The following is a 9890-nucleotide window of genomic DNA, read 5'->3' as shown; positions in this document are numbered from 1 at the left end:
GTTCTTAGCTTCATCCTGTTGATAAATTAAAGCAATTGTTCATGATTAAATAATGCACAGTAGGCTAGGCTATATGTACATTTATATGATACAGTTTAGATATAATCTAAAATCTAATCATAGTAGTAATGTTAATATAACACTTGCAATGAGTAACTTCTTTCTAGCAAAAATGTATTTGTTCACACCACAGGGCTGTTGAATGCTTAAATCTGATTGGTTTACAAACGGTCTAAAGCGTGCAATTACTTTCAGGGAAACGCGCAGCTAAAGTAGTTCCAGGCAGGTCTTGGCTGTATTACATGTCCACTGGGCCGTAGGATTCGGGGGCCCCTGAAAAACTATTGATGTGGGCCCCCTCCACCAATATCATATAGATGAGCATGGAGACCCAAATATAACAGAAGATGGTGATGTTGTTGTAAACCCTTTATTTTAAAAGGTAAATGTTTATATAAAAATTACAACTAATAAAAACTAACAAAAAGCAAGAAATTGTTGAATAATAATAAAACCAATTTTAAAAAAGTAACAGCAAAATAATGTTCCCCATCAGTCTGTTATAATTCATAAATCAAAAAGTAAACATTTAGAAATTGACAAGAATGCAGTCAAATTTAAAAAAAATAAAATAATTTATTGTCTTATTTTTTAATAAAGATAATATGGAACTGGTAATATTATTAAATAAATCTAATAAATGTATTCATCCAAGTGCAGTGTGTTGTATTCATGTTTTCTTGATGTAATAAATACTTCATCAGCCGGCAGGTCAGGTCGTGACATTTTTTTAACTCTATGTACAATAGTGTAAAAAGAGAAATTTTGACCACGTAATCATTCGGTCGATTGTGGTGCGCAGCGATAATGAAAAGTGACAGTACCCCCCGGCAGGCTTTAGTCGACGGTAGTTTTCTTATTCCCAGCGAAATAACAATGCAACCTGTCTTTAAGAACGTATTGATCGACTGGGATACAACAGCTCTCCTGGCCTCCCTCTCCTTCTTTTCATGGCGTTTCTGGTACCCTGATTTATGTTTTCTTTTCCCCAAAATGTTCAGTCAGTCAGTGGCTGTTTCTCAATTCCAAGAACGCAGAGAACGGACTTGTGTTCTCGTGGAGACCGCCAGACCGGTCTTGCCAAGCTTCCTTGGAAGAACGAACTCGGAACCGGCCGCAATGACTTCTGGGACACCAGGCGAGTACTAGCTCAAGTCTGCATTCGATGCATCCTCGGTATCAAGAACACATCCGGGTTCTTTCATGCGTCCTCTGTACTTGCGTTCTTGAGAATTGGGTCTGAACTTCGACGGTTAATGATGACGTAAAACGAGAACACAAGGACGCAAGATCGCTGAAGAACGCATATTGAGAAACACCTTACCTGCGTCCCAATGTGCATACTATCCACCCTATCTGCCCTAAATAGTATTGACAATTACTAATGTCACATACTATTTAGGATGGATAGTATGCACATTGGGACGCAGGGCCAGTCTCCTGCTCTTCCACCAACTTCATCGTTAACTTCAGGCACTGCCGCCTCAACTCTGATTGGTTCTGTTCACGAGCTGGGGTGGGACTTACAATTTTATTGGATCCATCTGATGTTTGTCATTGACTGAATAATTAATAAATACTTTAGATCGGACTAAACCATTTTTAGGGAGGTAAGAGAAGCAGATATTTGGAAAAAATATTTAACCAAATTGCATGTTTTTGTGGTTTTCATTTAAATCACAGGCATGCAACTAATATAAATATTATAATTATTCATACAACAGGGGCCTATAGACCTTATGTAGCTCCGCCCCTTTTCAGCGCTGCGCTCATTGTCTTTTGACTTCCGGTCTGTATTTTCACAGCGTTTTGCGTGTTTATTAATGAACGGCTCATTTTAAAATCTTCCCGGTCGATTTACATTTGTTAAGTCATCTGCTTTAAACATTACAGTCCTCATGATAACTTTCGTTAACTTTACATTAAGTAAATCCACTTAAAAAGCTAATTACTCCTGGACAGAAATGCCATATAAATATACAGAGCGACCGCAAAACGGAAGTTAAAAGACAATTTTCCAAAGATGGCGGCGCCCTTGTTTCTCTGGTGCATAAGGTCTATATAGTATAACTGCTGGATTTTGTGGGGCCATCTGGGCAGCGGGGGCCCCTATAATTGTCACCACCTTTGACCCCACTAGCGACGGCCCTGCATATCATGTTGCAAAATGATTTCAGTTATTTCAAAGGTCCTTATAGTCTACAACAGAGAAATAACCAAAAACCACACGGACACTGACCAAACAAATAAATATAGCAAACAATTAAATAAAAACGACAAAATATTTCCATGTTTTTTGACACAAAATGGCTACGGAAATCACATGCTCTTTCACCCGCACTCTCTCCCTCCCTCAAACGACACACATTCGCACAGAAACGTGTGGTTTGCGCTGCTCTGACCATTTTATCAGTAAAATAGTTTAGCAACTTTAAAGCAAATTACATTTTTTTCACTAGCGAGGTAAAAACCGGCTCTGTTCTTGAAGCATATCAACTTGCAGTTTTGCTATTAGTAGAGACACTGCTGCCAAACAGTTGAGAGACACACACTCCACAGACTGAGGTATTTCACATTACTCTCTCTCTCTCTCTCTCTCTCTCTCTCTCATTAATAATTAATCTGCTATCAATGGCTCAAGCCTCCATTACTCTAATATTATGCTTTTGGCGTGGGATGAGACACATTAGAAATTAGTCCGAGCAATGTCTTGAGTGTGCATTATTTTCTAATAATTCAACGTTCTGTCTTCAATAATCCCTTAATTATTCTGCTTTTTTTAATCTTTTGAGATTTAGTTGAAATCTAGTTTAGAAATGCTCTTTGTTCATATGCTTAGAAAATACTGACTTTACAAATACATTTTCAATCTGGCTTGATTGCATTGTAAATCAGATCAGTTTATTTAGCTGTAATATGACATATAGCAGATAGAACAGGGTTTTTTACAATACAATTTCCTGCAGATTTGTACAGCTGTTCTAACTCAGCACTATGTTTTAAAATTGGGATTTTCTTTTACCATTACACCATTTTGACTTCTGATGCACTTAAAAAGAGAAATGTCCAGATGAGAACAAGGCATATAATCAAACATACAATCCATATCCTGTATTGTAGTCATACTACTATTGTTAATTAAGTATACTGTCTGTGTGTACTGCTGAATTGATATGTATAAAATGACATGTACATAATGTAGTACATAATATAATTATGTATGAAACAATCCATAATGAGTGCTACCACTTTATAAAGTTGAATATAAAACTTCAGTCTGAGATTGCTTCCGTGCTAACATCAAAGCTGTAGATGTTAACTTTACAGTCACTCTGGTCAATTTCCATCAATTTATAACTACAAAAATTATATGGCTACCATCTATGAGTTTTTCTCATATCTTTAAGTCTGTGGGAGCAGCTCGCCTGCTACTGGAACTGCTGGCCAATGAGGCGGGATGGCTTGGTGACGCTCGTGGACTATGCCGTGACTCAGAGCTGGATTCTTCTATTGAATCAGGAGAGGTGGGCCTGCTCCGCTTGGAATCAGACCTGGACAAAGTACGTGCCCGCACAGTGGCGTAGGGACAGCGGGCTTTAGCGCCTTCCAGGGAATCCGAGTCTGAGCCATTGCCTTCTACAACCGTTGAGCAGTTCCATGGTGCGCTGGCCTTCCATGGCTTCTTTCCAACGCCAGACGATGAGTGAGAAGATTCTCTGGGGTGGCTCGATGAGTCTGGAGCCTTGGACTCCTGCCCTTTCTTGTGCGAAGGTGGAGGGTGGACAGAATCTTCCCCCTCTTCTTGCTTCGGCGGCGTGACGGAGTTGCAAGGTGGCAAGCGCGTGTCACTGCTGGTGTTGTTGGAATTGCTGTTGTGCTCTGTGGGACTGTGCTGCGAGTACTTTGGTGCATCAGAACCATTTTTAGCTGGCAAATCACCCTGAACGGGCAAGAAAGCAGAGGATGGGTTAATCAAAGGAGGGTAGCCGGTTCCATCAGGTGGTCTCTCGAGCAGAAGGTTGTATCCACTGGGTGCAGATGCAATGGTGGCCTTGCGGCCAGTTGAGGTGCCGATGCACGTCTGATGGACCACAGAATCTTTCTTCAGCTTGTTGGGATAGTAGCTGTCATCAGGATCGTCCCTCAGCTGTGGGTAGTAGTTCAAAATGACCTTTTTAAGCTTTTTGTAGCCCAGGTGCAGGATCTCGAGAATGTTGAGAAACAATGAGATGGCAGCTATGCATTGCATGAACACCATGAAGACGCTTTTCTCAGTGGGTCGAGATACAAAGCAGTCCACCGAATTCGGGCAGGGCTCACGCTCACATTTGTACAGCGGATCTAGTTGAAACCCATACAGAACATATTGTCCGGTCATGAAGCCCACCTCTACGGCAGAGCGGGTGACTATGTGAGCCACGTAGGTGCGCAGAAGGGACCCCCTCAACGGAGCTTTGTTCAGCTTCCCTTGGTCGATCTGCCGAAGCTCACGTTCTATTTTGCGTCGAACTTCCGCCATCTCCACATCCACGGCCTCAAGTTCACGTCTCAGTGTCAACTTTTTGCGCTGTCGCTCTTTCTCAAGGGCACGGAGGCGGTAGAGGGCATGGCCCATGTACACCAGCGAAGGTGAAGAGACAAAAATGACCTGCAGCACCCAATAGCGGATAAGGGAAATGGGGAATGCTTTGTCATAGCACACGTTGCGGCATCCAGGCTGCTCGGTGTTGCAGATAAAGTCAGCCTGTTCATCATTCCACACATCCTCGGCCGCCACCCCAAGCACCAGCATGCGGAATATGAAGAGGATGGTCAGCCAGATCTTTCCCACCATAGTGGAGTGGATATGCACCTCTTCCAAAATCCCGCCAAGGAAGTTCCAGTCTCCCATTTTCACTTGGGCATTTTTGAGTCTGTTAGGAGAGGAAATAAGAAGCAAGAATCATGAAAATGGACCGTGAGTCGCATTTGAATAATGTAATGCATTGAATAAAAATTTTGTACCAAACTATTATTTTATTATCGCGCATATCACTTTCATCCTTACTGTCACTTTTATTTGAAATGAAGAGAGCTTTCCCAAACTAAGAACATCTCAGAGTTACCCTGTATATTAAATGCATAAACCATAAATAGGTGGACTTTTTTTTTCAAAACTAGGAAGGAATAACAAAAGAGACAAAAAATGAATGGCAAACAAAAAAAACTGATGCAAGATCATTAAGTCTCCATTGCAAGCATCGAAGCATCTCAGGAATTAGGTATAATTCAGTCATAAACATTGAATCCGCCCAACAAAAGTCAGATTAATAGCAGATCAGTATGAGGTTCTTGTTTGGTTGCAAACAAAATATAATAATAATAATAATACATTTAATACATACCTTTTTTACAATATTTATACCTGAATTTAATGTAAACCAAATTAAGTTGGTCCCAAACAACAGACAGGCAAATTCTAGACTAGAGACAATGATTGGATCATTACTGCACTGATTATTATATTTCTAGCATGTTATATGTTTGGCAACAGTTTTTCTAACCCTAATTGGTGGAGTGTGTAAGAGAGGTTTTGGTGAAGATCATTTTGATCTAGATCTTTGGTCAGTATGTTTAATAAATGAAAAGCTACACACTCCATCAATTAGGGTTAGAAGAACTGTCTCCAAACATGCCAATAACATGCACTGCAATGATGATCCAAACATTGCCTAACTTAGGCACCTATATTAGGTATAATTACAGCAAGCTTAACTAAACTCTCTAAATGACTTACTAAATAATCAACAAAACATGCAGTGCTACTAAATGCAGTCAATCGGTGCATTGCTCTAAGCATCTTTTTGTTGAAAGTAACTATAGATAAATAAACTGAAGCACCAACATACCTTAAACAAATTGGGAGAAAATGAAGTAAATCTTCATTGTAAAAGCGACTCAAATGCTACTCCAACGCCTACATCTTGTTAAGTACAAAAAGCTAGACTTATGCCATCCTGTTTATCGTTAAAGCTCTCGACTAAACACAAAACAAGCAGGTCTTCTTGGTGCCAACTTATAGGCATGCTGGAGAAATCAATGCGCTAGCCCATGTAATTTACCTTACAGCAGTATGGACAGAATGCCGCTGCTTCAAATCCCCGCGGGTCATACAGGCGCGACGAGGCCACCAAAATATTAAAAAATCGTTGGTGCCCTGCACATCTGATGCAGCACATCACCTGAACTTTTATGACCCCCTCTTTCCTCTCTGTTGGCACCGAAAGAAGGTTTCCAAATGTGCAGGGGTGTTGGCAAGCGCACTGGTTCTGTATGTCAGTGCTTCAATAACCAGTACTCCACTATAAACATGAAGGGAGCACTGAATTGATTGTGTATGCCATGGATAAATAAAACATTGTCGAATGATAAAGCCCCCTTCTGTATGAATTTAAAGCTCTGTTACACTTGGTGCCCGCTTCATGCTCGTGTGCACACGCTCTTAATCAGTAGACAGTCTTGCATGTTTGATTGCTGGTTAACACCCATTAGAGAAAGATTTTTCAGCTGAATAGCAAATATAAGACCAATTCTGCACGCAAGCCTGAGCTGAAAGCACAAGCACAACACTACGAATTACCACGTTTTGTAAAGAGAAATGAAGGCCTGTGGTTCTTTTAACAACATAAAACCAAAGCCAATGACTGACATTATGAGTGTAATGTCGGATAAAACTGTATTAAGAGTTGTTTATTGTTATCCATGATAGGGATCACAGCTTAACACAATGCTTTTAATGGCATTTGGCCACATGTTGGCACTACTTTTAGTCGTCAATACTTTGAGAAGCAATCAATCGGTCATGTCCGATTTCATACTCTGCTGGGTCCAGCCCAATGTAATTAAGTTGTCTCTGCTAGTTGTGGAGATATTTTATTCCATTTAAAAGAAATCAATGGTGCAACCCCATTACACTCACTAACTATGCTGTTGGTTGGTTTCATACCCGGCCTGCTATTTAGGGGCAAGCCCTATTTAACATAGTGAGTGAGTCTCTTCGTTACATAATTTGATAGGCATGGTTTTAATGAATAACTGAATTAAATTGTTTAATATAGCTTTGGTATCTCAAAAAGAGAAGCACATCAGGTTAGCTTGAATGCATTTCATGCTCCCTGATGAGTACAAAACATCTTTACAATTTAAACATTTTTCCCATATGATCATATTAATTAAAAAAACATTTTATGCTAATTAAACACCATCCTTGTTCAGGCCTAAATATAAATTGACATCTGTTGTTTAGCCATAAAGGTACAAAATCTAACATTATTGGAATTGTCACAATAATAAAATATATTACAAGCACTACTTGAGTAGTCTGTTTTTGGAAGACAATTTAGTTTCAGACAGTTTTTCTAATGACTAACTTTTTGAGCTTAATTAAATATTTATATTCTCTACATATACCGTTATACAACAACTATTATTCTGATTCGTCATGATACGTCAGTACGTCCGTCGTAGATGTAGTCAAAATGACCATAATTCATCCATATATACAGTATATATGTAATCTGTTGTCATAAGATGTAAAATAAATTAGATATATTTCAGCATCATTACTTCAGTCTTCAGTGTCACATGATCCTTCAGAAATCATTCTAATATGTTGATTTGGTGCTCAGGAAACATTTCTTATTATTTTCAAAATTGAAAACAATTGTGCTGCTTAATATTTTTGAGGAACCCTTGATACTTTTTTTAAAGGGGTCATATAATGCCATTTTTGTACAAGCTAATATGATTCTTTAGGGTCTAAATTAAAAGTTTGTAATATACTTTAATTAAAAATTCTCATTAGTATTGTAAGAAAACACTCATTTTACCTGGTCAAAAACAGCTCTGTTTTCAGCACGCTGTTTAAGTGCATGTGTCTTTAAATGATAATGAGTTTTGCTCACCCCGCCCCTCTGTTCTGTGCGTACAACTTTTGTAATAATAACACAATAACCATAATGCGTTGTTCATTATAAACGTGGGATTATGAACTATATTGAGAACGTCGTACATAGAAAACATGCCGTAATGTACCGATTGTAAAAGCGATTTGCAAAGATTAATATAAAGGTTAATAAAACGTTACACTCACTTCAGTTATTCTGGAGGTGCAGCAGGAACACGAATAGTTGGTACCGATCCTTTTTTCAGGAGCAGCTTCTTAGCAAAACCAGCTTTATACTGACCCTCGTTTGTAAAGCAGTCTGGTGAGAAATGATTCGCGCAAACATGAAAGCATTGACGTTGATCGTGGGGAATATTCCCTTCGAAAATAAAACTCAGCCACTGCGTCTTCAGCGGTTCGGATTTAGGAACATCAAAATGACTGCTGTGTTCGTTATTACACCCAAGAACAGAACACCACAATCGCTTAGATGCCATTCTGCTCATAGACAGTGCTCCAGCGTATCAACAATGACGCGCGGACTATGATTGACAGTTCGCTCACAAGCGAGGGCGGGTCTGTGTTGAAACGCTGCTGTCAATCAACAATCGTGGGAGGGGCGTCCGACCGTGTGACGTCACAAGGTCGAACGGCTTGATTTGAGAGAAGGGAAAACATATAAGAAGATAAAAAAAAAAACACTGGATGGATTTTTATCATTTTATGATGGTTGTGTACAGGCACTGCCAACACACATTTCAGTACAATCAACTTGTAAAAGTGCATGTACCATTATATGACCCCTTTAAGTATCATTTGATAAATATAAAGAACACCATTTATTTGAAATAAAAAAATCTGTAACTTTTGATTCATTTAAGGAGTCTACGTTGAATACAAGTATTCATTTCTTTCAAAGAAAAAATCTTAATGACGTAACAACGCAGATTATGTTCATACATGTATTTGTACTACTAAAAATAGATTAGAACAAACTAGGCAGGGGAATATCCCTGGTGGTGCCCGATCGGCTTTTCTGTTAGTCAGGGCAAATAACTGAACTTTTGATGAACATTTAGTTGAAAACACAGCCCCAGACATGAGTCAATATTGTTCTAAAAATAGACCAGAATTAGATTAATACATATTCCAGGAATGAGTGCGTTGCACATTGATTTGATTCACAACCCAAATTCTGGTTTGTACTGGAAAGTTCTGCTAGCCGTAAATGTACCTAATTGATGTAATTTGTCAACAGAGTGGAAAATCCGCCTCAAAGCAACCTCTTCACATCCTCAAATGCACTTTGAGGACTTGCAGGTCACATCAGGAAAGATATTTTTAGAAACATGCATTGAAAATGACAGATATTCAGTTTATTATTGCACAGTTGTGAGGACTAGAATAAGTATACTATATAATAGAATCACTTAATAAAAGCATGCTTGAACGATCAGTGAACTATTTTGTGCCATGTGGCTGGAATTTATTTGTTAAATTAAGAAGAACAAACTTAATAGGGGTCTGTATCAGTCCTTTTAACAAGCCTTTTTTGCAGCAAACACACTGTATGAAGGACTTCAGTGAACACTGAAGTGCCATGAATATCATAGTAGCTCAGACAAATGAAAATTGATTTTTGTGAACTGAAAATACCTGGAATGATCTGTTTAGACTGGCAAGAACACCATATCCATATTGGCTGGCAATCAATGATCTGTTTTGGAGAGCTACCATCAGCTCATTAGAACAGAGGGGACAGAGGGTCAGAGGACATTTGTTTTGGGATGCTTTCAGGTGTGAACTCACTTTACCTTAAGCTATTCGGCATGGTACAACATTTACTCCACACACAAACCCCAGAATTAACCAGTACATAAACAATTAAATGTAAAGCAAGTGAATA

The 9890-nt window shown here is 39.0% G+C and overlaps 1 protein-coding gene across 1 annotated transcript; it reads right to left on the bottom strand.

Moving 5' to 3' along the window:
• Positions 1-2849: 2849 nt before the first annotated feature.
• gja9a (gap junction protein alpha 9a) lies at positions 2850-6087 on the bottom strand. Its single transcript, XM_084384766.1, has 2 exons — positions 5949-6087; positions 2850-4973 (listed from the first exon to the last, which is right to left on the bottom strand). Exon 2 carries the CDS (start codon positions 4949-4951, stop codon positions 3455-3457), a length of 1497 nt encoding a protein of 498 aa, XP_084240892.1. The 5' UTR covers positions 4952-4973; positions 5949-6087; the 3' UTR covers positions 2850-3454.
• Between the last annotated feature and the right edge of the window lie 3803 nt (positions 6088-9890).

Source organism: Rutilus rutilus (genome assembly GCF_951802725.1).
Source record: "Rutilus rutilus genome assembly, chromosome: 17".
NCBI lineage: Eukaryota > Metazoa > Chordata > Actinopteri > Cypriniformes > Leuciscidae > Rutilus > Rutilus rutilus.
The sequence above is the reverse complement of the archived record's forward strand: the minus strand, read 5'-3'. Positions and strand labels throughout refer to the sequence as shown.

Excerpts from the sequence above, each read along its gene's own strand:
- gja9a (XM_084384766.1), bottom strand. The coding sequence starts at position 4,951 with ATGGGAGACTGGAACTTCCTTGGCGGGATTTTGGAAGAGGTGCATATC.